Genomic DNA, 26,793 nt, shown 5'->3' with positions numbered 1-26,793 from the left:
AAAGGTCCCCTACGTGCTCAGCGGCAGACCTGAAGTGGACCAGAAATACTTCTTATCCACTTCTAGGTTTTCTGCTGAGCAAGCAGGGGGCTGCCCCCATGCTCCTGTGGGACGCTCCATCCGCCCCACCATTGCAGCATTCACAAGCCATGCCTGGTACCTCGAGGTATGTAGAAAAAACATTTAAAGCTGTGTCTATAGCTGAATTGCTGATTCTCTGAATCAGCATTGAATCTTCAGATTTGGATTTGGCCGAATCGAATTGGGACAGGGATCTGAATCAACGAATCGAATCACTGTCCCCGATTTGGGCTGAATCTGAATCAAATACAGTCCATTTTGCACACTCCTAATGTAGACATGACCTTAATGGAAGTCTGGTGTGGAATATGGGTATCCTGCTGGAGCAGTCCATGGTCCAAGGACATGGTGGAGAAAGAAAGAAATCGGATTGTGGAGTCATTGTGGCTTACTTCAGAGGGGTGATCCTTAATTTACAAACAAGTAAATGAATGGAATCTGGTGTCCTATGTTAGAAACTCAGGCTTGAATTCTTGTAGATTTGCCTTATAACTTCATTCTTTGGAGGTGGATATACCAAGCATCTCCCTGTGTGGGGGAGTCTCCTGTACACCACTTTTTAGGAAACAAATTCTATCTGCCATGTCTGAACACTAACAATTCCATGAGAACACTAGTGATTCCATGACACTTTCCTCTCCTTGTTGCTGTTGTGCTACATGCAGTTTGCTGGCACCATCCCCAAAGATGGCTCATTTTAGCAATGCAGTGAATCATGCCCATAGTTTGCAAAATACCTTTGATCTAATGATGGGGATAAAAGGTGCTACCTTTGTTATTATTGTTAATATGACGTACTTTTGGAAAACAATGAAACCAGTAGAGGATATACATTGAAGAACAGTACTGTCTGCTGCTGAACAGAGCTCTGGTAAAACACTAATATTGTGTATTACAAGTCTTCTCACGTCTTCTCCTTCCTTTCTTAGCTGCTAATATGTCCTTTTGAATGCAGTAGCTCATGTAAAATAATGCTCATCTCTCATACACAGACATTGTCAGGACTCCTCACCTGGCCAGCTTTTGCATTTTCACACACAAAAGCTTCATAGAACCTGGCAAATTCAGGAGCATTGTCATTCACATCCAGGACCTTGACTGTGACTGATACACTGCCAACTTGTGAGGGGTTGTCTAAAAGAAGGAAGGAAAAAAATAAATACAGGGAATTTGTAGTCACTGGACAAAAGCAGCGCCTTGCACTACCAAAAGAAAAGGAGACTTAGATTAGCTTAATTGCAATAAGGGAAATTATTTTAATTATAATGTGTGTAGGTTATGGACACCGAGACTAGGAACAGGCATGCAAAAACCCGAGGCAGAATCAATTTAAGTTATGTGGTTTTCTGTAAGCAGTTTAGGTTAGATCAGTAGTAATACCAAGTCCCAGACTGAATTCTAAACTCCATGGATCACGGCTTTTTGAAACAAATCTCTTTTGGGGTGAAAAATCTTCATCCTGGTCTCAGTCCCAAGTAAAATGTTTAGAACATTTGAGAAGTTGCTCAAGAGTTAAGATAGGGGTGCAACGATTGGTTTCATTTTGTTTAGGATCAGAGAATCTTGAATTTCTGCAGGGGTTTGGACAAGATAACCTTCAAGGTCCTTCCTTTGGATTACCTGGTCTAGTCTTGGTTCTGAAAGCACTGGGATCAAGAAGCCTTAATTTAAAAGCATTTTTGTTCCACAGAGCATTCCTTTTTTTGTTGTTGCAATTTTATAATGCTGATGATTTTTGTCCCTTACAATTAAGAATTTCTGCTATAAAACCTTTTGATATTTTTGTCAATTGTGTCCAACAAATATTTTTGTTCAGATTTGAGAACCAATGTAAATTGGGATAAAGAAGAAATATAAAGTTGAAAAAAAATTAACCAAAGTTTTTTCACTGAAATGTCAATTTTCAATAAAAAGATTCAAATTCTGATTGTATCATTTGCAAAAATTGTGGTGCATTTATTAATTAGTTCCATGGCTTGAAAACTTCAGAAGAGCTGAGTTCAGACGCATAAAGCCAAATGTTATCAGCATTTATCAGTCCAGTAAATAGGTTCATATACAGTCTGGAATTTTTTAAAAGCTTTATCTACAGTAGCTCTATTGCAGGTGACATGATACATTACAGAGCTAATATTGTTAAATGATTTTACTTTTCACTAGGTTATAATTTAAATCTCTGGGTACATTTACTCATTTGCTCAACTGCAGAGCTGACTAATTAGCTCTGCAGTAAAGCGTTATTGTGTACACATGCACCCGTATTACAGCACAGTGAATTAATTAACACTGCTGTAGGATAGTACTGTCTGGTAGGGCTGTGTGAAATTGTGGTCCCTGTTTCGATTTGGCCTGATTCAGTGGCTGGATCTCTGAATCAGAATCAAATCAGGAGACCCTTTAGTCTCTCCAAATTGAATCAGAATCCTCCAAATCAGTTCGGAGAGATTTGGAAAGATTCAGTGATTCGGACATAGACACAGCTTTAAACATTTTTTTCTACGTACCTCAAGGTACCAGGTGGCTCATGAATGCTGAGATGGCAGGGCAGATGGAGCGTCCCACAGGATGCAGGAGGCTCCCCAGTGCACTCAGCAGCCGTCCCGGAAGTGGACCAGAAGCACTTCTGGTCCACTTCTGGGTCCACCGGGGAGCATGTGGGGGGCCCCCCTCTGCCCCCCCGGCTCAGCGACTGGTGCCTCCTGGGTCTGCGGAGGCGCCTGGGGTCCTCTCATGGCTGATCGCTGAGCTGGAGGGGTGTGGGGGGGCCCTTGCACACTCCCCAGTGGACCTGGAAGTGGACTGGAAGTACTTCCAGTCCACTTTCAGGTTCGCCGCTGAACATGTAGGGGCTCCCCTGTGTTCCTGTGGCACACTCCATCCACCTCAGCATCACAGCACTCATGAGCCATGCCTGGTACCTCGAGGTATGTAAAAAAAAATTTAAATCTGTATCTATGACCGAATCACTGATTCTCCAAATCAGCATCGAATCTTCAGATTTGGATTCGGCTGAATTGAATCGGGAGCAGTGATCGAATCAAGTAATTGAATCAATGTCCCCAATTCGGTCTGAATCTGAATCCAAATTGAATACAGCCTATTTCACACACCCCTACTTTCTGGGATAAGTACTATCCTACAGCAGAGTAATGTGTTGAAATGTACATGTAGATGGTGACCAGGGCTGGCTGGGGCATGAGGGTATACAGTGTGGGAGCTGCCTGCCAGCATGCTGAGCTGGGATGGAACAGCCCTGGGATGACAGGCTGACCTCTGAACTCCCTGGCGTCTGGGCTTGCTCTGCCCTGGCTCTATGTACTGTGGTCCCAGGCACATGTATAAACACTGTGCCCGAGGGCAATAAACTCCGGTGCAGTTTGCGGTTTGCACCGGAGTTTATTGCTATGTGCTAATTACATATGTAGATGAACCCTCTGACTTGCCATCTACCCATATATGTTCCTTTGCTGCATCTGTCACTGTGACATATGAATGTCTCATTTATAGAATTGCTTATACGCAATTAACTTGCAACTAGAAGCCTTATTCATGGGTGCATACTGACACTGGCAATTTAAAAACTAGATGCTTAAAGAAAATACTGTTCTGCGTTATGTGGAAAAGGAAAATTCCATTGTCTCACAAACATTATGGAACCTAATTTTTGTCTGAAGACAAACACCTCAGGGAATGAGCCAGGGGATGTTGTGAAAAGGATATTGACCATTGCATTGTTCTGATCTTAGCATTGCTCTCTGCATAGCTGCAATTGAACCTGTGGGTTCACAGGCCTGCAGGGATTTGAAAATAAAACTAAGGACTGGTAGTGTTGGTGTAAGGTCACTTCAGATATGTGCGTGAAGGGTGTGTGTGCAATATAAGAGCCCTTACATTGGTTATACATAAGTGGAATGGGTCATCCTTATATTTGAGTGATCCTCCTGGACTGAGTCAGTAGTGTAACTATAAGGAATGCAACCAGGGCACCAGCCCTGGTTGCTGATGTAGCAAGGGTACTGGAAGCACTTGTACATGTGATGAGGGTTTAGTCCTCAGGGTTTCAATTTTATGTCCCCTAAACTGAAATGGTGGGTTTTTGATTGAAACCCACAGTTTCATGTTATGGCAAGGGGTCCGATCCATTTTTTTTGTTGTTGGAGTCAGAGCCTGCCCGCAACTGGGGGCTGAGCTGCCAGAGAGCCGAGTGGTCCCTGAGCTCCAGGGTCCACGGTCCATCCTTCAATGGAGGGAAGGGAACAGTTGGATTGGGCTGGGTGCTGCCTCCAAGCTGGTGCAGCACCTCCACTAGCAGCTTGCTTGTGCAGCCCTAGGGGACACCACCACCATGGAGAGAAGGACCAGGACCCCCCACAGATCAGGGGCTGCTTGGCCCACTGGCGGCTCACCCCCTGGCTGTGGTAGAAGCAGGCAGGCTCTGCCAAAAAAAAAAAGAAAAGATCAGGTCCCTCACCACTTCTGCTTTCAGCAGGCACCTGCTGAAGGCTGAAGCGGTGAGGTGCCTGATCCTTTTTTTCTGTGTAGCCTGCAAACCTCTCCTGTGCTCAGGGGTCGAGCTGACAGCTGCTATGCATCATTGCAAACCAAACTACATCTGGATGTAGTTTGGTTTGCAACGATGCAAACTTATCTAAAAACTCCAAAACTGGCGTATGTGTAATGTGTGATGCCATTAAGCTACACAAATGAAATTTTCATCATGTATATACATGATGAAAATGTGTACACATGATGAAAATGTCCAGGGAGAGCAGCTCCCATGCCTCTGTCTGCTGCCACCCAGGGCTCAGAAATGCCCACCTATACCTCTGGCCTGAGTAAAGTGCCAGTTTTAGAGCAGAGCAGATGCACAAGATGATCAGGCCCCTATATCTCTCTTAAGCAAACCCCTGGGAGCAAAACAAGCCGTTCCTCCTCATTGGGAGTATCTACACGTTCATTAACATGCTGTAATTATGGACTGTAATAACAGGTACTAACTTAATGTGCCATAAGTGGTGCTACTATGCAGTAGCACCAGCACATGGGTTTTTTTGTGATGTTAATGCATAGCAGACTAATTCTACTGCACATTAGTGCACTAGCATGACTTTTGGTGTGATGTGCTAATATGCAGTAGAATTAGTACTGCACGTTTAGTGTCTCGTGTAGATGTGCCCACTGGAGACTAAACACAGGCAGAGCTTTGCAGCTGTGTATGGGTGATGCAAAGTTCTGTATGGGTGGTCCATTCACAAAAATAAAAGTAGTCAACATTTGTTTGAAAGCTGAAAACCTCTGCTTTGCTTTCACCTACTAACTCAGGCTGGATGAGTTTGGCACAAACTTTTATTAAATATTGACCTGCCTCCTAAGTGTGCACACAAAGTTTCAGTGCTAGAGAAATAAGACTGAGAACTGTATAACCGAGTGACAAGGAGATGTTAAAATGCAAGAAATATTGTAAACTTAACTGTCAATATTCCTTCCTACAGTCACCAGAAGTAATATTTGTTTGATAATGCATTTGATCTGAGATTTTAAAAGCTGCCAGAAATGAATGGGAATGTAGTCTCCAACTTTATGCATTTATCTTTGTTTTGTATGCACATTAGGGTCCTCAGTTCCTCCACTGTATAGATAGAACTTTATTCTGCAAATGGTCCCCCTGCATTGTCATCCTGGAGTTTACTCAATGTAAGAGTAGCAGCATGGGATGTCAGGTCAATTTGCTGACTGCAAAAGGTAAAAGATTAAACAGTCCCCCAGATATAAATACCCCAGGCACAATGTAAGCAGCAGTACTTTAAGCTTCCTCAAACTGCCCAGCCACTCTCCTTCAATTCTGACATCTGCAAAGATCAGAGATGCATACTGTGTGCAGTTCTGGTCCCCACATCTCAAAAAAAGGTGCAGCAGAGTTAGAAAAAATAGAGAGAAGGGAAACAAAAGGGTGCAGACAGAAGTGCAGCTCCCCGCTGTAACTGAAGCCGCTTTGCAGGAAGCGTCCTGAGTTACAATGAGCCCCTGGATCAAACAGAAGTTCACTGCTTGTTCTAGGGGAAGGGGAATCTAGCTGCTGGCTATGAGCCTGCAACTGGTTTCCCCTAGCAATGGTCCCTCCTCCCTCCCAGCCTGCACTGTTTTCAGCATGGGAGGGGGAAAGGGAGCTCATTCTAGGGGTTCCCCAGCCAGCGCTGGAGGATGGGCTGGGTGAAGTGGAGTTCTATCAAACCATGAAGGTTCTGGACCAAGTGAACAGAGAACTGTTGTGCACCAAGTTCCAGAATATTAGAACTAGGGGTGGGCCACCCACTGAAATTAGTAGCTAACAAGGTTAAAATAAGAGAAAGTACTTTTTTATACAACGTGCAGTTAACTTGTGAAATTCATTACTACAGGAGATGGTGAAGGCATGCAGTATAACCAGGTTTAAAAAGGGACAAGATACATTCAGGGATGACAGATCTATTAATGGCTACTGAACAGAATAACTGGAGATGTTTCCTCTGGCATCTCTAACCCAATAAATGCTAGGTGCCAGGGAGTGTATTGAAGAGCATTCTAGAGATATCTGGTTCTATGCTCTCTTTGTATACCATCCATTTCTGCCTCTGTTGGACACAGGATACTGGGCTAGATGGATCAGCGTTCTGACTCAGTATGGCATTTCTTACATTCATATGCATAAGCTTCTATGACTTCACTTCATCAATGCTATGGGAAGATATACACAGAGCAGTCTATCAAATAGAGGGCGTTTCTACGTGTGCAGCTATGGTGCATGAATAAACTGGGGAGCTTACTGCTCCACAGTTTATTGCTCCTGGGTGTGTCGTTTGAATATGCACCTGGGAGCAATAACCTCCGCAGTTTATTCATGCACAGCATGTTGAGCTGGGGCAGAGCAGCCCCCCTGGCAGAAGGCCCAGGGGCCCTTAAAAGCTAATCCAGGCAATGGAATAAGAATCTGTAGTCCTTTCTTAGACCATACTTAACACAATTTAGTCTGTTGATGATTTCTTGGGTTGTTGACAGATGTTCATTTAAAGGCATGATGGGATCTGATCCCAACAATTGTGCCTCCTGCCATGCTGCATGTACATGGCAGGACACGTAATTTTGGGATTGGGGAACAATGTTCAATCACACCTTACTTGCCAGTTCATGATCCCAGGCTCCCTCTGCACTGGTAAGTTGAAAGTCAGGTGCCTGACAATTGGCTGATTATTTGCTGGCTCCAGGACACACCCTGCCACACGTTCAATTTAGAGCATGATGGAAACCAGTCCCAAAAATATTGCACATTTTTTAACAATCTTTTTAGGGATAGTTTCCCTTTTTGTGGCTCAGTTAATTACCACAACCCCCCTGGCAAAACTCTTTCAGAAATTGTGGCACACAGGGGAGATCTCTGAGGATTGGAAGAGAGCCAACATTGTGCCCATCTTCAAGAAGGGGAAGAGGAAGGACCCAGGCAACTATAGGCCAATCAGCTTAACCTCCATCCTAGGGACAATCCTGGAAAAACTCATTAAAGAATCTATGTGCAATATGCTCATTGAGGGTAAGATTCTGAATGACAGCCAGCATGGCTTCGTCACGGGTAGGTCTTGTTTTACTAATCTCATCTCCTTCTATGAACAGGTCTTTCACCACCTGGACATGGGAGAGAAGGTTGACATTATATTCCTAGACTTTCAAAAGGCTTTTGGTCTAGTATCCCATGATATGCTTGTGGAAAAATTGGAAGATTGTGGGCTTAACTGCTCAACAGTTCAGTGGGTGGAAAATTGGCTGCATCATAGGACCCAGAGAGTTCTCATGAATGGATCTGTGTCATTCTGGCAAGAAGTGGCCAATGGTGTCCCTCAGGGCTTCATTCTTGGACTGGTGCTTTTCAACATCTTTATCAATGATTTGGATGTGGGGGTGAAAAGGTCACTGGCCAAGTTTGTGGACAACACCAAGTTATGAGGGGGCGTGCTCATGCCAGAAGATAGGTTGCAGATACAGGTAGACCTGGACAGGCTGGAGAATTGGGTGGACCAGAACCAGATGAAGTTCAACACTCAGAAGTGGAAGGTGCTCCATTTGGGGGCAAACAATCCCCAACATACCTACAGGCTTGGTGGTGACAATTTGACTTGCACCACGGATGAAAGGGACCCAGGTGTAGTAATCGATCATCGCATGAACATGAGCCGGCGGTGCAATGCAGCGGCCAGCAGGGCAAACAACATGCTGGCATGCATTAACCGTTGCATCTCATGTAAAACTAATGAAGTGATACTCCCACTGTACTCCACCCTGGTGAGACTGCAGCTGGAGTACTGCATCCAGTTCTGGGTGCCACATTTCAACAAGGATGTGGAAAAACTTGAGAGGGTCCAGAGAAGAGCCACCCATATGATCAGGGACTTGCAAGACAAACCATACGAGGAGAGGCTGAGGGACTTGGGCCTCTTCAGCATACAGAAGAGGAGACTGAGAGGGGACTTGGTAGCAGCTTACCGCTACATCAGGGGAATACATCAAGAACTCAGTGAACAGCTGTTCACCAGGGCACCCTGGGGAAGACCAGAAGCAATGGATAAAAACTCCTGGAAAAAATCCTTCACAGTCAGGGTGTCCAGACTGTGGAATAAACTCCCTGCAGTGGTGGTGCAGTCACCTACCCTGGAAGTCTTCAAAAGGAGATGGGACAATCACCTTGCTTTGCCTGACTAGTGCAGTTGTCTTTTCCTTACTAGTGCAGGGGGACTGGAGCTGATGATCTACAAGGTCCCTTCCAGCCCCTAACAATCTGTGAACCTGAACGTGTGACTGGCTTCTATTTAAGATTTGATTAACAGACAAGTTGCTTTTGAAGTGTAATATCTTCCAAGTGTCCTGTTCTACAATTTCACTTTTAAGTTGGTTTTTAAAGTTTTGATGTTTAAGAACAGCAGTCTATTTGATAGACTGCTCTGTGCATGTCCTTTCACAATATCTGATGAAGTGAGTTTGGGCTCATGAAAGCTTATGCATCTCTGATTTAGTTAGGCTACATGGTGCATCTGTACTTTGTCTTCTTCCTGACTCCAGACTAAACATGGTTAACTATTTCCCTCTACAAGGATCACCTCCTGAAGCTAAGAAACCAGTCAGTGCTTGGCCAGCTGAAAGACTGCCAACAAAGGTCCTAGTGAATGTTGAGCAGTGGCAGTTTTTATTATATCCACTGGGAAATGAATGAAAAGACCAACAAAAGTTGTGCAAGATGCACAGCTTTCACTTTGTGGCTTAGTGAGCCTTTTACTTTATTTATTTCATGCCCTGAGCATTGATGTTCATATGACCTTTTACTCAAAATTTAGCTTAGGTCCTCCTTAAAGTTATCAGATTCTTTGCTTCCAGAGCTTTGCTAAATTCATGGCTTAGGTAAAGGGGAATCTGAGCTGAGTTTTGGTACCCATCAAAACCTGAAAGCCTGACAAGTTTCAGCTCCTTTGGCATTTGGTTACCAGAGGTTCACAAAACATTATAGCCAAGGCTGACTGAATAGCAGGCAAATGATAATGACATCTACTCAGTACTGACCCAGACTGGATTGAAACCAAGAAACAAATTATAGAAATGCTTAGAAAACTGCTGCCTTCACAGCATTTGCTTTTGTGAACTGGTTCTCCTGGAGAATGTGAGTTTTTTCATAGACTGGTATTTCAAAAAAACTTCACACAAATGTCTTGAATACTAGTGATTGGAGAGAAAAACCACTGAGCATTCAATGGCCAAACCCTGCACATGTCACTCTGTGAAACGAATATAGAAAATGAAATGTGATATTCACTCTCTAACATCAGAAGTTCTTCTTCAGACAGTTAAAGTGGCTTCCAAAGCAGTGCATAAAAAACACTGAACTGAAATCAAACTGTCCACTTTGCCTATCAGATCTCTCTAAATCCGTTTAAGCTCTCCATTTCCTTACTCAGCTCCACAGCCATCACAGTGATATTGTGCCAAGAAATGTCTTCTCGGTCAAGAGGTCTTGCAGTCATCAGTGCTCCTGTTGCAATGTCGACATAAAAAAACCTTCCAGGATCACTGCTTCTATCAATTGAGTATCTGCAAAAGTACATATTAAAAACATTATTCAGACTTTGCAGAAACACTATGTTATAGTCAACAAAGTAACTTGCCAACTATAGCAGGCAGACTGTCATATAGAGTATATTTGTATTCATCTAGAACCCATTCATGCTCCCACTGACTTCTATAGCAGCAGTAGAACCTGGATCATTCATATTTGGGGAGTTCGCAAACTACTTACAGTGTTTACCCAAATCCAAGATGTCTCTGAATATAAGACGAGGCCCCCCATAGTTAGAGTATACATTTGTTATAATTTTCAGAATCTATAGAATCTAATTATTAGAGCATTGTTTTAAATTTGTTCCCTGTCCCTGCTACAGTGGAGAAAGCAGTGGCAGGGGGGCAGATGGAGGAGGGGCAGCAGGGAAGCAGAAAGTGGGGCAGGCAGTAGGGGGGCAGGCAGTGGAGAGGGCAGGTGGTAGGGGGCAGGCAGTGGAGCTGGACCCATGATGATTGTCCTCCACACCTTGCCCTCTGCTGCCTATCTGCCCCCCCTCCCCCCCCCCCCCCCATACATGCCTCTCTCTGTAGCCTTGGGTCCCCATTCTCCCAGTCTCCCCTGACTGCAGCCTCTACTCCCATCTCTGCCCCCCGCAGCTTTGGGCCCCCTGTCTCCCCCTACCCTGCAGCCTCTGCCTCCTGTCTGCCCCTTCCCAGCCTGTCACTGTTCACCCTTGGTTCACAATGGCTCCTTCAGGCTTCATCCTCACCACAGCCTGGGACATGGAGCGCGTGTTTTGTTTTTCTCCCACCCAGTCTTGTAGTAGTCGTGACAGCAGAAGCTTGGGCCAGGCCCAGAGCCATTGCTGCTATGGGGCTGGAATAAACATATGCTCTGTGCTTCTCCTTTATGCAGCAGGGATGGAGCCTGATGGAGCCATTGTAAAGCAAGGGTAAGCAGCGGGAGCAGGGGGGTGGGAGCAGGTCAGACAGGAGGAAGAGGGTGTTGAGTGAAGGATGTGGGCTACATTTAATGGACAAAGCAGGTTTTATTTGGAAAAAAAATATTAGGCCAGTACTTGTTATCCAGGCCCTGCTTCTTCATAGGCCCCATGTTGCTCCAATGGTGCTCTGTTTTACCCTATGTATGTATTGCACATCACTTTTTACATAACCTCTTTCCAGCCACCAGTTAACATTTCCCCCTTTCCCCTTTTGAGCAGCCATTTCCAACCTAGTCATCTCTTGTCTGTTCTTTCACAGATGCTCATGTAACCTTCTACTTCCTGCTTCCTTCATTCACTAGAATAGGAAATAATTTTACTTTACAGAAAAATTATGTAATTGGATGTTTGATATCCCCTATTGCATGAGACTGGGGAATTATTTTACTTAAAAAACAATATATTTTAACTACATTCTCCAAAACAACTTAAGCATTTTGACTGTATAATTAATTATCATATACATAATGAATTCAATTTAATTCCCAGGACCATCAGCACATTATAAATCACATGACCAAGAATCACTTGTAACAGCATTACCTAATTAAGTGTATAAAATGCTTTTATGCTGATACAACTGTGACCACTCAACAGGGGACTATAGAGATGTAACAATACAAGTATAAAAAACTATTACAACTTGCTTGTGGAGACAAAGCTCAACTACTAAAAAAGGTAATCAAGGCAATCTTGAAATTAGCCTTAGCAGATGTGCATGATACTACATATTTTAGTTCTTTTTTTTTTAAACCCAGCTATTTGTACATTTGATCCACAAGTGTTACTATCTCCATGCTGGAAAACAAGAAAATTCTTCTGCAACTATTATAGGGTGATAGGTTTCCTTTTTTAGCAGAGATATTTCATAGGCACTTATACTATGGTATTGGAAAAGACCAGTGGTCCAGCATCCTCCTTTCAGGAGTGCCCTACTTCAAATATTTCATAAGCTACCCTACTCCCCTCATAGTGAAGCTAGATTAAGTTACCTATGGTAAGAGTACCATAGGGAGCCATTTATTCCTGACACTGGATGCTCAGACTGATGTACAAGGATCAGTATCTTTTTTTGATATAATGCTAAAAAGGGTCTGATTCCACCTTCCATGTACATCCCAAAATTGTACAATTTTGTGAGAATTTTGGGTAAGGAAGGAATTCAGAACTGGTTCCAATTTTTTGCTGCGATATGCAAAACTAATCTTATATTTCTAGTAAAGTAAGATCCTCCTCCTCCTCAGAGTACCTCTGCAGGAGGCAGGCAGACTACTACAAACACTGCTTCATGCAAATATGGGGCTGCAGACCTAAGTTGGCAACAGTGCTAAACACTCCCGGGCTAGAGACAGAAGTTACACATAAACCGGTATAAGTGATCAGAAACTGGTTCAAATCTGTAACACATCAGAAGTTCAGTGCATATAAACTACTTTAAAAGTGGCCAAAAGCAGTTTAAGATAAACCTGGATGGATGTAGTATCACTTAACTGATTTAGGTTAAATCAGTTTATTGAACTTCTGTCCCAGATGCACTCTAATTTCAAGTTAACTCACAGTCCTCCAGCATTCCAGGATGCTTTGAACCCCCTTATACCCTCCCCGCCTTGCAGGGTGGGCAGGCTAGGTTTGGCCCAAGCTGTAGCCAAGCAGGGAGGCATGCTCTAGCATCCCCCAGCTTCTGGCCTGGGCCACTGCAGGCATGTGGCTGCATTTCCAGAAGCAAAGTGAATGTCTGTTCACTTGCTTGTCGGTTCAGTCTGTGCAACTTAGACTAACCTGTGAAGACTGAATCAATTCAGTCTTGGGCTTTTTGACTGCCTGTACTTAAACTGGTAGCAGGCCATTGCTGTTTGAACATAGTGCACAAGCAAAGTATGAGGAGACTTGTGCTTAAGCTGTTTCAAGCTACAACAAAAGACTCCTGTCCTTCACTCATTTCATGAATCTAGCCAACCCCAACAACTAGGAATCTAGTTTCCTCTCAATTCATTCCCAGTGCTGTGACCATCAACTGAGCTCAGAACATATCCTTTTCTTACTCCTGTTTACACCCATAATAACCTGCATTTCCCCAGATACATTATACATTGTATAAAAAGGAGAACTTTTTTGCCATGTGAAATCAAGAGCTTTCTCTGTAGTGTAATGAAGCTTTACTTTTCACACTGAAATAAACAGTAGATGAAACCACATTTGTTTTTTGGTTTCTTTCTTTCTTTCTTGTTCAGGTTGCTGACCTAATTTTTTGCAGATTGAAAATGTTGGGCCTCTGGTCTTGTCCAATGCAGTAGTGTAAGTTCCTATGAAATTTCTGACAAAAATGTCACCTCATGTCAACTATAGAAGGATTTTCTTGTGTTCCAGGATGGAGACAGAAATACACATGGCTAAAATGATGTAGCAGCCAGCTCCAGTCTGTAATGTAAATTATAGTAACTATAGCTAACTACTATAGCTAGCTGTACTCTACTATAAAGTTAAGAACTATATCTAAAGTTATCGAAACAGAAAATGGAGCAGTATTGCATATTATAATTCAGATTCTTTCACACTATTACTGCTGTAATCCATAATGCTCTCTTTGGATTCAATATGGATTTCAGCCACTAACAGCAAAAAATGCTGAATCAGGTCCATTATTCTAAATGTTCTTCTTTGTGAGATTAAGACAATCAACACAATACACTTGCTGTAAGCCTGATACTGAGACAGCAATATGATGTACAGTGCAGGGGATAGAAAACACTGTACAAATATGTGCCTTTGAAACACACTTTTTTTTCCAAGAAAAATGAGAACAGAAGAAAGAAAAACAGACTTTTTTTCCTCTCTCCTTCTTGAATAGAGATATTTCTGAGTTATTAGATTTATTAAGGAAATATGCTGGAGTGTCACTACATTTTGCTATAATAATCATTCTAGTATGAGGGCTATAAAAAGAATATTTCTATGACAGTTTAAGGCCAACTGGTATCTGAAATGTACTATGGCCCTGTGATTAGTGGTGCCACATTAATCACTGATGTCATGAGGCACAGGTGGAGGCTTTGTGTGGAGTACCATGCACACTTTCTCCATTAATAATAACTGGTCCTCCATACTGACTTCTATTGTACTGTTTAGATCATCTTCCTTAGTCACTGGGCAGCATGCTATATTTCCAGCAATCAGAGCTGTAAACTGTGGAAGTCCAGGTGCTAGAAGCTGGGAATATAAGTGGATTTGAGACTTCCCATGTCTTTAGCGAGGACTTCTTAAATGTGCCCTGATTCTTAACACTTATCTCAAGAAGTGGTGAGGCAGTTACTGAACAGTGTCACTAAATACTTTTTTTCCTCCTCCCTTGTCCTGTACATTGCAAAGTCACTTATACCTGTGCAGTCTGTTATGATGATGCTCCTGCACTCACTTTGCCTGGATGAAAATGACCTCACAGCATATCCAGCAATAGAGAAACAAGACGTAATTGTTGCATTTCATTTATTACAGCAAATTTTCATTTACTCTCTTTTCTGGATTTCTTTGCCCTAACCATTCCTATTTGTATTTACAGTGTGGTCCAGGATGAGAAGGAAGGAAGGACTTTTGACTTTTAACAACTTTATTTCACAAAAGATCAGGTACAGAAAGCAAAAAACCATCAAACCACACCAAAGAGAAACCATTCCAGGACATTCAGAACATCACCCCGTGACAAACACCTTCGCAGTAATACACATCATGTCTAACATGCTATATATAGCCCTCGAGAAACGAACAATTCCACCCTTCCCTGTCCCCTGGTACACGTACAAAAACCTTCAACTTCTCACCCCGAGAAAATAAACAAAAGCAGCCTGGTGAGGGCCCAGGGCACGGCACAAGCTGGAAGCTACAGTCCGCCACCGCGCCCACCCGGTCGCCCAGACCGGTCAAGACATCAGAGCACGTATTTGAGATGGCCGTCCTCCACGTGGCACAGCGCTCCCTCAAGGGCCCAGAGTGCCTCGAAGGCGGGCACCCCCCGCCGGAGCACAGCGGGAAGGAAGGAAGGAAGGAAGGAAGGAAGGAAGGAAGGAAGGAAGGAAGGAAGGAAGGAAGGAAGGAAGGAAGGAAGGAAGGAAGGAAGGAAGGAAGGAAGGAAGGAAGGAAGGAAGGAAGGAAGGAAGGAAGGAAGGAAGGAAGGAAGGAAGGAAGGAAGGAAGGAAGGAAGGAAGGAAGGAAGGAAGGAAGGAAGGAAGGAAGGAAGGAAGGAAGGAAGGAAGGAAGGAAGGTGTGTGTAAGAGAAAGAAAAAGAAAGAATATAATATGTATTTTAAGAGCTTCCAAATGGAAATATATTTGGTTTTGCCTTTGGCAATGTTTTTGTATTTCTCTTTTAAAATGTTTTTTCCTCATGGGAGTTATCTGAAAGTCCCTGGGGAAAACTCAAGACCATAGTGTATATATGAACAAATATGTCTACTTTCTGAGTGTCTGCACATATAATTTTAAGAAAATATATACATACATTTTTGCAACTGCATGTTCTGGACTACCCCAGAAGTAGATGAGAAATGCAAGACTTTCTGAGTTTAGGATTGCCAGAGTGAGGCAGATTGAATCTAATGTCTTTATAGATACTGAACAACTGATGTTAGGCTGTGCTATGAAAAGTTCAGAGCAGCAAGATAAATCTAGTAACATAGGCAGGAGTTAGAAATATAATAACATAAGAAAGAAAGAATACATTTTAGAGAGAGCACTTATATGGGAGAATAGTATACTATGAAGAATGGGTTTTCTGTCTATTCAGGTTCCCTGCTTGAAGCCTGTAGAAATACACCTACAGGATTTAAAATTATAGTAACTAAGTTTCTTGAATGACCACTGTATTTCTTAGCACAGATCCTCGATCCAAACAGCTGAGCTTTCCCAAGAGGTAAGGAGCACAGGAATAAACAGTGTTTCCTAGGGTAGAGAATTTTTTTTTAATGTGTTAAATGCTGTCATATTAACATGCAGTGAACTTACAGTATTCTCAAAAATGCACACACAAAATAGCCTCAAAGAAAAATGGCCCTTTCACTATCATGGCTACAGCACCACTCCAGCCTTTTCTGATAAGTCAGACTTAGGCACCACAATGGAGAATCCTGGGGCTCCTTGCTGTGTTCTAGACATGAGGCGCTCATGCATCAAATGTAATTTACTTTCCTCATGGCAATATTCAGCTCATGAACAGGAATGTCACAATATACAATTTAGTGGTTCATGCATATGTTATTAGTTTCCATTCTAGCTGTTCCAAGCTTATTTGTGTATATGAGTCATTGACAAAGAGGGGGATGCAAGTAAGGGTGGTGTTATAGATTACCTTAAAACAATTCTAAAGGCACTTAAAATGGGAGCATTTATGCATTAAAGAGTGTTAAATAGTACTAAGTACCCTCTAAGCATATTAAAGTTATGTCCCATTGGGTAAGGGTTATCTTTGAGCCATTTTACTGAGCTAGAGCTAGGGTATGGTTAGTTTGCTCCACAGAGATAAAACAATCAGTTTGTAGTCATTCAGCATCCCAGGATTTATAGCTTCTAGTTCCTCTACTCCTGACAAACTTTCCACCCTCCCAAGATCTACTGCCAAGGGGGTGGAACTGGCCCCAAGCCAACACCTCCACCAATGGGTACTATCCCAGCCCACATGGCACCATCCTGGCAACTCTGAGGACCCTAGGAGACCTGACCTGGGCCCTTCGGGCACCAGGGGCCAGACATGTGGCCCTCCCCTTAGAGGGCTATGCCTTTGCTCCATATCTGCACTGCTAGCCAGGAGAATTTTAGGGGGAGTATGTGGCTTCCCTCCCCAGCTTCCCACTTCATGGGATTGTGGGAGGTGGGGGGCAGGGAAAGGGCTGCCTGCGCATGGTAAGAGCATGGAGCCCAGGGAGGGATGCTTCCCTGGGGTCCATGCTCGCTTTGCACTTAACCCTCAAGACTCCACTCCCAAAGGAGGAGTAAAGTTCTGTCTTCTGGCCCCACACCCCTGCTTGCAGGTGCTCTAGTGGCAAGTCACAGTTGTGCAGGTCAGCAATGGCATTAAGCCTTACCCAGCGACTGCTCTGAAACTGCTCTGACTTTAACGCTGCCTAGCATTCCACAGATTTAGAATGGTTTCAAGGTAACCTGCAGCAGCTTAGGATGTGCATTGAAACAGAACAGAAGAAAGAAAAGAGGAGAGAGGTGATTATCCACAGCACAATACTGCAGCAGATTCTCAGTGGAATTACCAGGGTCTTCAGTTTCCTTTAGCTGAGGATTTCCCCTACTAAGCACAGTGGAAAGACCTCTGAATTACATGAAAAGGACAAAAACTTATGGAAAAACCTGATTGAGTTGTTGGTCACATCAGGGTCCTTGGCAGAAATGATTTGTATGGTGGTTCCAATCTCTACATCCTCAGGCACTTCCACAAAATAAAAGCTGGGTTCAAACACAGGCGGCTCATCCACATCCTCCACACTGATGTGCACAGTTGTAGTGTCCCGGAAAGGACCCAGATTCAGGAAACGCATTTCCAGGTGGGGGTTGGCACCTTCAACTTTTAAAGTATAGCTTTTCTTGCTCTCAAAACTTAAGGGCTAAAGGAAGAAAGTAAGACAGGTTGAACACGCTTCATTAGGACACCTCCCTCTGCTTCTCTGAAATAAAGTATTTCTCCCTATAAAATAAATCATTATGCAATCTCCTTTTTTCAGTGCTCCATCACATTCTGAGGTTTTATGTCAGATATCGGGGACAATTATTTTTAGATGGAGACAAGAGCTAAAATAGCAGCTGTATTAGGAGGAAGGTTCTTTGAATAATGGATTTTCTGGTTAGGCAGCTAAATGGAAAAATGGGTTGAGAATTCATTTTTGGATTACAGTGAAATCATTAAACACAAAATATTTAGTTTGACCCCAAATGCAAAATTTTGTTATGTACTTGTGAGAAAAAGCAAATGAAATGAGGTGCCAGAGTGGCTGAGGTTTCTTACCTGGGATGTAGGAGAATGAGATTCTACCTCCTTCTCTCCCTGAGTGGCTCCCGTGCCAATGTCAGTCTATCCTATTGATGTTGTTTCACGTTGTATAAAGAACTAAACATTCACTGGAGCAAGGACTGGAACCCAGCTGCCCCACCAAACTATTGATTAAAATCCTTCTTCTAGGCCAGAAGTGGCTGTGAACTTGGGTCTCTCACCTATCAGGATCATGGCTCAACTCCAGGGCATTCTGAGGTGAATCTCTTTCAGTCCAATGTGTTAAAGCTATTCCATTTTGTATACATTACTGAAATATTCATTGAGACAGAGAGAGAGAGAGAAAGGCCTCTCCAGCCTGATGTTTAGGGTACTTGCTTGGGTCCTAGGCCCTGCCCCAATAAATGTTTATTTATCCAAGTAAAATGGCATCAGCAAGAGAGATTGAAACAACCTAGCCCAGAACACCATATAGCCTAGTGCAAGGGTCAGCAACCCCCGGCACACATGCCGAGCATGGCACACAAGGCCATTTTGCTCAGCACACCACCACCAGCCCAGGCTATAAGCAGCTGCTGCCAGCCACAGAGGCCAGGCTGTTTCCAGCAGGTGGGCGGGGGGCCAGCAGGTGGCTGGGAGGCTGCAAGCCCTGTTGCAAGCAGACTGGGCTCCATGGGCCGGCTGCAGCTGGGAGGCTGCAAACAGCTGCTCTGGGCTCCAGCATGTCGGCACTCCGGCACCTTTCAAGGTAGACATTGTGGTTTTTTTCGGCACTCCGGCCAAAAAACGTTGCCAACCCCTGTGGATAGAGCACTCTCTTGGGCGGTGAGAAGATCTGGGCTCAATTCAGAAACAAGAATTGAACATTGGTATTCCACATATGGGTGACCAGGCAAAGAGGAGAGCATCTCTTCTTTCTCCAGAAGTTTTTGTGAACTGAGTCCCACAGCTGTTTTCTTGTTGGGTTTTTTTCAGATGAAACTATTTAATGAATATGGATCAACCCACAAACAGATTGGAGGTGGCTGGAACTGCATTTTACAAATAAAACATAAAAGATAGCTAACCCCCCTCTCCCCAACAACTTAAATGACAACAGGAGAGAACTGTCATGGCATCACACTGGCAAGGCAATAGCAGTGCCCTTATCTCCCCTGCTTCACCTACTGCATGGTATAGCGAGTTCTTAGTGTTTTTGGTATCGTGCATAGTAATTGCATGAGAGGGTTTGACATAGCAATTATTGAGATTCCTTGGAAAATTATTGATTGCGAATTTAGGGAACTGGACTTGACAGATTTCCAGTCATATGTTCCAAAGAAGCAGTTAAAAATATTTCACTAAATCAGGTTCTATTCACAAATACAGTGGATGCAGTGGTGATTGCAAGGTTATATGAGGATGGATATCCTTCTGAACATTTTATGTCTTACAGTTGCAATACCTAAACATTCACAAGCTCTTTACTTTTAAAATCTGGGGAGTTTCCATGGTGAAAATCAGTACAGTAGAATCCCCTTAAGCGGCACAGATCCTGAGCCAAACAGCTTTTATATGAAATCAGAAAGTGCTCCATTCTCAGACCCGTATAACATGCTAGGCATATTCCCTTTTGTTATAAGAAATGCTTTAAAAAAACTTACGGATTTTCCTGTGCTTATGTTTTTCGCATGCCTTAGATCTAGAAAGCTATCTTGTGTAGGTGTTGAATTTATTCAGGATACAAGCACATAATCAAATTGCTTCAAGACATAGGCTACTGGGAGGGGGTGCACAGGGGTGCACGTGCCCCCCCGATGGGACTGGTGCCCCCGCCCCCGACGACCAACACTGATGTTGTCGGTAGGGCTGGTGCCTCCCCTGACAGGGCTGCCGCCATTGGCAGCTTCTGGGGGTGCCCCCCCACAGATTCAGGAGGCACCAGTCACTCATGCTTCAAGAAAAGCTACTGTGTGATGTTGGGATTACTGTTCTTAGGCAAAATAATTTAAAACCAGCTTGAATGGGAAATTGCGGAACAAAAAATCATCCACAAACTTCATTGTGTTAAATATGGTTAAAGTATGGTTTAAACATGGACTATGGATTCTTCATTACCTGGATTTGTTTTTGTCACCCTTTTGTTCCTATGGTTTTAATGCTTGTTTGCTTGTCTCTTAGTAATGCCCCCACCCCTTTCTCCCCTATACCTCTCTCCTCCCCACCATGTCTTTGTATTCTAATTTCTCTGTCCTTCTTATACTCTGCTTTCTGCAGGTCCTTTTACAGTATCTGATGAAATAAGCTTCAGCCTATAAAAGCTTGTGATCTCTTTCTCTCTATATATCTATATTATTTAGCTTGTTTATAAAAGTGCATATCTACCTTGCCTTTGGAATGTTATAACATATCAGCTACTTTACAGTAAAATGCCTATGTACATGTTCTTACTCTGTGGGAAATGTGAGATACCTAACTCCTAGGGGTGCACAAAATGGGGCCTATACGATTTGGATCACTGTTCCCAATTCAATTCGGCCAAATCCAAATCTGAAGAATCAGCGATTTGGACATAGATGCAGTTTGAAATGTTTTTTTCTACATACCTTGAGATACCAGGTATGACTTGTGAACGCTGCAGTGCTGGGGTAGATGGAGCATCCCACAGGAGCACAGGGGGCCCCTACATGCTTGGCTGCAAATCCAGAAGTGGACTGGAAGTACTTCTGGCCCATTTCTGGGTCCTCCAGGGAGTGTGCTGGGGGCCCCCCCTGCACCCGTCCTGGCTTGGCAATTGGCCATGGGGGACCCTGGGTGCCCCACCCCCCGACCCAAGAGGCACGAGTCACCGTGCCAGGGGAGTGCGGGGGGGGGTGCCCCCAGCATGCTCCCTAGCAGACCCGGAAGTGGACCAGAAATGCTTCTGGTTCACTTCCGGGTTTGCTGCCAAGCTTGCTGGAGAGCCCCCCACGCTCCTGTGGACACTCCATGAGTCCCAGCATCACAGCATTCACGAGCCGCCTGCTACCTAGAGGTATGTAGAAAAAACATTTAACACTGTCTCTATGTCCGAATCGCCACATCTTTCCAAATCTCTCTGAATCGATTTGGAGGGTTCCAGTTTGATTCAGAGAGATTAAAGGGTTCTGTGCTTTGATTCAGATTTGGAGATTCAGCCACCGAATCGGGCTGAATCTCCGCCAAATCGAATCAGGAACCAAAGCAGTGCACAGTCCTACAACTCCGTAATGAATGTAGGGTAAGTTACCCCACATTGTGGGGTAGGAACACACATGGGGCAGTCATCATGGAATACAGAGTACACTGTAAGATCATATCCTCAACCTTGTACAGTGTCATAGTAATTTTCCTGTTCTTTGTGTGCTATTTCCCCTCAATCTTTGTTATTCTTTTCTGTTTGGAGGAGTAATAATAAAAAGATGATATTAGATGCTTATTGGGTTTGGATGGCAGGACACCCTGAGCCAGCATGGGGTAGCTGCTTGGCCAACAAGCGAAGTTGGAGGTAGGGCTCCACCTTCCAGGTAAGGAGGAGTAAGAGCTTTAAATTTAGACATGGTGAAGTTTTTAAGTGCTTGGAGGACTTCAGGTGGAAGAGATATGAAGTGCTATACATTTGCTGCTTCCAGCTATGTACTAGCAAGGTAGTCAGAGGGAGTACAGGGCAATAATTGATCAAAAGTGTAGGTTGAGTGTTCTTGGGGCAAAGTTTTTCTCTAGATGACTTTTGGATTAAAAGGTTGTGGACTTAGCTCCAGAAGTGTTGAAAACCTATTGTGCTTGCGCTAACAAATACTATTTTTAAACACACCTAAGCCAGCTCTAGCCTACTGTCTCTATTACTGCTACCATGCTCCATTTCCTTCCTACTGAAATGCAGTCCACCTTAGTCAATCATAACCCATTTGGTTTTCTCCCTTACTAATGTGGTCCTGGGAAGCTCCTGGGTGTGCTGGTTACATGTGTACCCAGACTGCAGCACATTGAGCCAGACTGGAGGAGCCCTGGCTGGCAGGGGACTCAGGGGGGTCAGCCCATGGCTGCTCCAACCAGGGTTGATGTGCTGCGGAAGGGCTGGCTGGGGCATGAGGGTTTTTCAGTGTGGGGTATCTGGCAGGAAGCCCCACAGTGAAGTACCCTTGATCAGCATCTACACATGCACTGGTGTGCAAGAAAAAACTCTGCAGCTGGATACTTCTTGTATTGACAAATGTTACCCTGCTGTGGAATTTATTAGTTTTGTGTGCCCTAATAGGGGCACATGTGTAGACACTAAGATGTTTACTGCACAGTTAATTAGCCAACTGAACAGTAAATGTCTTGTGTAGATACACCCTGATTTAGTTAATCTATAAGGTGCAAAATTACCCTGCCTTCTGCCTGATTTCAGACAAACACGACTAACGATCTCTCTAGCAGTTACTTGCCATTCATTGTAAAAAAAGCAGGTAAATGTATTCACATGAGCAAACAACAATTATTATACATCTGGTAAAGAGTGCTTAACCTGAAGCCATCTAAATACATAGGGAGGAAAGACACCGTTACATCTCTTAGAAATTTATGTAAATAATCTTGAGTTAAACACACTGCACTTATCCTAAAAAGCCAAGTTATAACAAAAAAGAACAGTAAAACACATGGAAATACTTAATAGCTATAAAAACAAATATATCCGGAAAGGCCAAACATTTAAAGTGCTCAAGGTAAAAAACAAAAAAAACAAAAGCAAAAACAAAATAAGTCAATTTGAATTAATTTATCTTCTTTCTCCATAAATACCAGAATTGTGCAAACTCAACAGTTTTGTCTCATGAAGTGATATATCTGGATTTTGCTCTGAGCTTATGGCTGGATTCCCTTAATATTTCCTGTGACTTCACTCCTTCTCACTCCTTTCTTCTACAAATCTGCGGCACCTCCTCCTTTCCTCACATTTCCCATCCACTCAATTTAAACCTCTTCTCAACACTCAATCAGGATATGCTCTTCTAGCTACAAAATGCATTGCCTCTTTGATGTGCCCTCGGTCTTCTCTTTGATGTGAAATATGCTAGTGAGACATTTCTGAGGCAGCAAATTATGACTGTAGCCTTTATCCTCCTTCCAGCTGCCTACTGTGCACCACAGAGAGGTATAGTGGGGATGAATCATCAGGAGCTGCTGTGATGAAGAGAGAACCAGGAACACTTTACTACCTCTTCAGCAAATGCAAGAACAGACCCTACTTTCTGAATGGAGAAATTGTAGCCCTCTGTATAAGTAGCAAAGCAAAAGCAGGGGCAAGAGTGGGGCTCTACTTACAGCAACTGACACTGGGTTTTGAAAGGCACCCTGAAGAAGGTGATCATAATTCTTGCAAGGTTGGATCTGGAGATAAGCAAACTCTAAAAATGCTGGTTTTAGCTTCAGCTATAATTGATAACTCCAATTTTCTAGGCTTGGTTTTGCTTTCAGCTATCTGAGCAGCATTATCAATCAAGATTTTCTTTCAGAAATCTATCTTCTGGAGAAAACAGAAAAAGGCAGAAGTTTAAAATTTAAAAAAGACTTGGTCTTGTTTTCAGAATGGGGGGGTTTCATTTTCACACCTAAGCATTTCTTTCTTAGTAGAGATTGTATACATCCTTTTTTGTAGGGTGGATCTAAAACAAAAGTGCACATTTCATTCTGGATGCAAATTTCCTAGCTTTACCCTGGGCAGAAGCAAAACCCAAAGGGTTTAACACTTCTGGAATTCTGATCTCTATGAGAACAGTTTTACTATCTGGAGCGGAGAGACTAAAGATTGTAAACAAAAACAATACATATGATATGGTATTCTGCTACAATAGTACACTGGGCAAATAGATGCTATGAACTGTCATAGCACTTTATCCCAATATTGTACAGACATATAGCCTTATTACATGGTAAGTTTAGGTGGCTTCTGGAGCTCTTAACCTCAGGACAGGTTGCACATTAACATCTTTTAAGTGGCTTAGGGCCTTGTCAGACCTGACATTTTAAGTAGAACAAATGATAATCAGCTTAGTGTTGTTCAGTTTAGTGGAAGAGTCACACATAAAGCTAAGAAAACTTCTCTGACTGGCCCTGACCTGCACAGCTGTGACTTGCCACTAGAGCAGGGGCAGGCAAAGTCTGGCTCATGGGCTGGATCCAGCCAGCAGTGGACTCCATTTTCCAGCAGCCCCTGCCCACATCTGGGACCAGATCACAGCTCTTCTCTGACTCTTTACAGTGGTGACAGCATGGTCCTGAGGCGGGGCAGAGCCACGATCTGCTCCCCTGCCTAGAGTGTGCAGGCTGCAGATCGCAGCTCTGTCCTGGCCCTGACCAAGCTGCTCCCACTGCAAGATCCCAGAGGTACCCGGAGCAGCCCGCTGTCCTGCCCTGCCAGTGCCCTGCCAGTGCAGCTGAGGCTGGTCTCCATGGCAACCCCAGCCTTGCACTATCACAGCGGGGCTGCGCCGGGGTCTCCATGGGGAGTCTTATAAGAAAACTCATGAAACGAAAGTGTCAAATTATAAATGGCTTCTCAAAAGGAGGATTAAAAAGAAAAACTGGGAGCACAACAATGGTCACCAAGGGAAAAGCTTCTTACACAATCTGTGTTAAAGCCAATATAGATGACAAGGAAGATGAAAGTCCAAAATGCAGGATGTCCAGGCCTCAGTGAATATCAGTCAGTCATATTAAAAGCAGATATGCCAATCCAGCCAGAAGTGCAGTAGATAAACAGTTAAGGCATCTCACTATATCTCCAAAAGGATTAGCTTGAACTGTACTTCAGATTTGTGCCAGGCACTGCTACCACTCAGCTCAGCTATAAATGAATATCTAGTCATTCAGGCAGCTAGATATGCTGGTAGCCACATCACTCTTATGTGCCAGTGGCAGATGAATCTGTGGTGTTTTAACCACACTGGTCTTACAGGCTGCTAGCGGGGTTGCCAACCTAAGATTTTTTTTTAACTGACAATCTGCAAACTTTTTACTGAAAACTAAGCTTTTTTACTGACATGTTTCACATGACATAAATGAAACCTTGGAGGTCAGTAACGGTTAGATTCAAATTTAGGAGTTTAACACCGACATTTAACACAGTCTCACTTGACTTCAGTGATGGCTTTACACCATGCTACCTCCATCCCAGGGGTCCCTTACTCACCCCCAAATCTTGATACCCGTGACAGCACCCCACATGGTGCTGCCCCCATCCCAGTCCATGCCCAACATTACCTCTGATGGCCCTGCTCCCTTTTTTCAGGCATGGACACCCACCCATCCCCTCTCCTCAGTTCCAGCCCCATAGCTCTGTCCATTGCAGGCAGGTGATGAGACACAGTGGCAGCAGGGGAACCAGAGCTAAGGAAGCTCCTACGAACTGCAAAGCCCTAGTAGAGAGCTCTCTGTAGTGTGCTAGGCTGTATTCCTGCTCAAATACAAGGTGTTACTTCTCTGCTCTGTCTGTCTAACAGTTGCATCAAGCATCATTCTGACAGTGTAGCCTCAATCAAGCTCATTATTTCTTAACTTTTTACAGTAAACTCCATTTTTATTAGACTTTGTTGACAAGCATTTTAAGCCCTCTTTTATAAAAACTGTCCATAAATTTATGGTCAGTTGTCAACCCTGACTGCTCGGCTCTTTTGTTATAAGATATGGCATATCTAAAGTCCAGTATTGTGCCCTGGATTATCTGCAAAAAGTGTGGGCTTCAGGTAGGAAAAAGGGGCTGAAACCACAGGCTATAACAATTATCATATAGTATGTGTTTATATGTGTGGAAAATAACAGAATAAAATATGTTGTTTTTCCCTCAAGTGCTGTTTCTGAAGTATATGATAGGGCTGTGTGAAGCTTCAGTTGCTGATTCGATTCAGCGGAGATTCGGCTCAATTCAGTGTCCAAATCCGAATCTAATCAGGAGACCCTTTAATCTATCTGAATTGAATTGGAACCCTCTGAATCGATTTGGAGAGATTCAGAAAGGTTTGACGATTTGGACATAGACACAGCTTTAAATGTTTTTTTTACATACCTTAAGGTGTAGCAAAACCCCCAGTTTTTCTTTTGTTTATTTATTTTAAAATGCATTCCCTTTCCTTCCCCAACCATTTCTGACTTTTTCTCTCCCTCTCTATTCCCTATAGATAAGTATAAATGAGCTAAGGATAAACTTTAAACATTTTTATTTTGGTAGCAAGTTTTTGGTTTTGGATATCCACTGTTGTATATTGTATTATTGTTAGGTTTGTATTGATTCTAACTGTTGTATATTGTATTATTATCATTTTCATATTGATTTTTATTGTTTCATATAGATATTGTATGGTTTAGGCCTGTGTTTGTAAGTGAACCAAAGTCACGTCAAGTTTCCATTTTATATGTCAAGCCTCCATCTTGTGTCTTCTGCCTGGGCATCCCATGTTGCAACAATATGATTCATTGTACCCTCCCATGTAAATTGGTTCCCCAGTGAATGCGAATGATTGGGAATGATTGAAATACAATGGTAACAGGCCTCTACTAAATGGCCTGTAATGACTGGGCCATCACCTCACATTGATTCATCCAGGAACCACGGACCTCACCCAGGAACAGAGACAAGACCAGCATTTGAAAGACAAAAGACCCTGCAGAACCAGC

The 26,793-nt window shown here is 43.4% G+C and overlaps 1 protein-coding gene across 1 annotated transcript in view; it reads right to left on the bottom strand.

Annotated features, from left to right (window-relative positions):
- Window positions 1-26,793, bottom strand: part of CDH20 (cadherin 20) — a 67,398-nt gene that overhangs the window by 17,082 nt on the left and 23,523 nt on the right. The window contains exons 6-8 of the mRNA XM_006029529.2: window positions 17,505-17,758; window positions 10,049-10,185; window positions 1,094-1,215 (exon numbers count right to left, since the gene is read on the bottom strand). Of these exons, the coding sequence (XP_006029591.1) occupies window positions 1,094-1,215; window positions 10,049-10,185; window positions 17,505-17,758 (513 nt within the window). The remainder of the gene's footprint in view (window positions 1-1,093; window positions 1,216-10,048; window positions 10,186-17,504; window positions 17,759-26,793) is intronic.

The sequence above is a fragment of the Alligator sinensis genome, unplaced genomic scaffold (genome assembly GCF_000455745.1).
Source record: "Alligator sinensis unplaced genomic scaffold, ASM45574v1 scaffold514_1, whole genome shotgun sequence".
Taxonomy (NCBI): Eukaryota; Metazoa; Chordata; order Crocodylia; family Alligatoridae; genus Alligator; species Alligator sinensis.
This window is presented reverse-complemented; position numbering and strand designations above follow the sequence as displayed.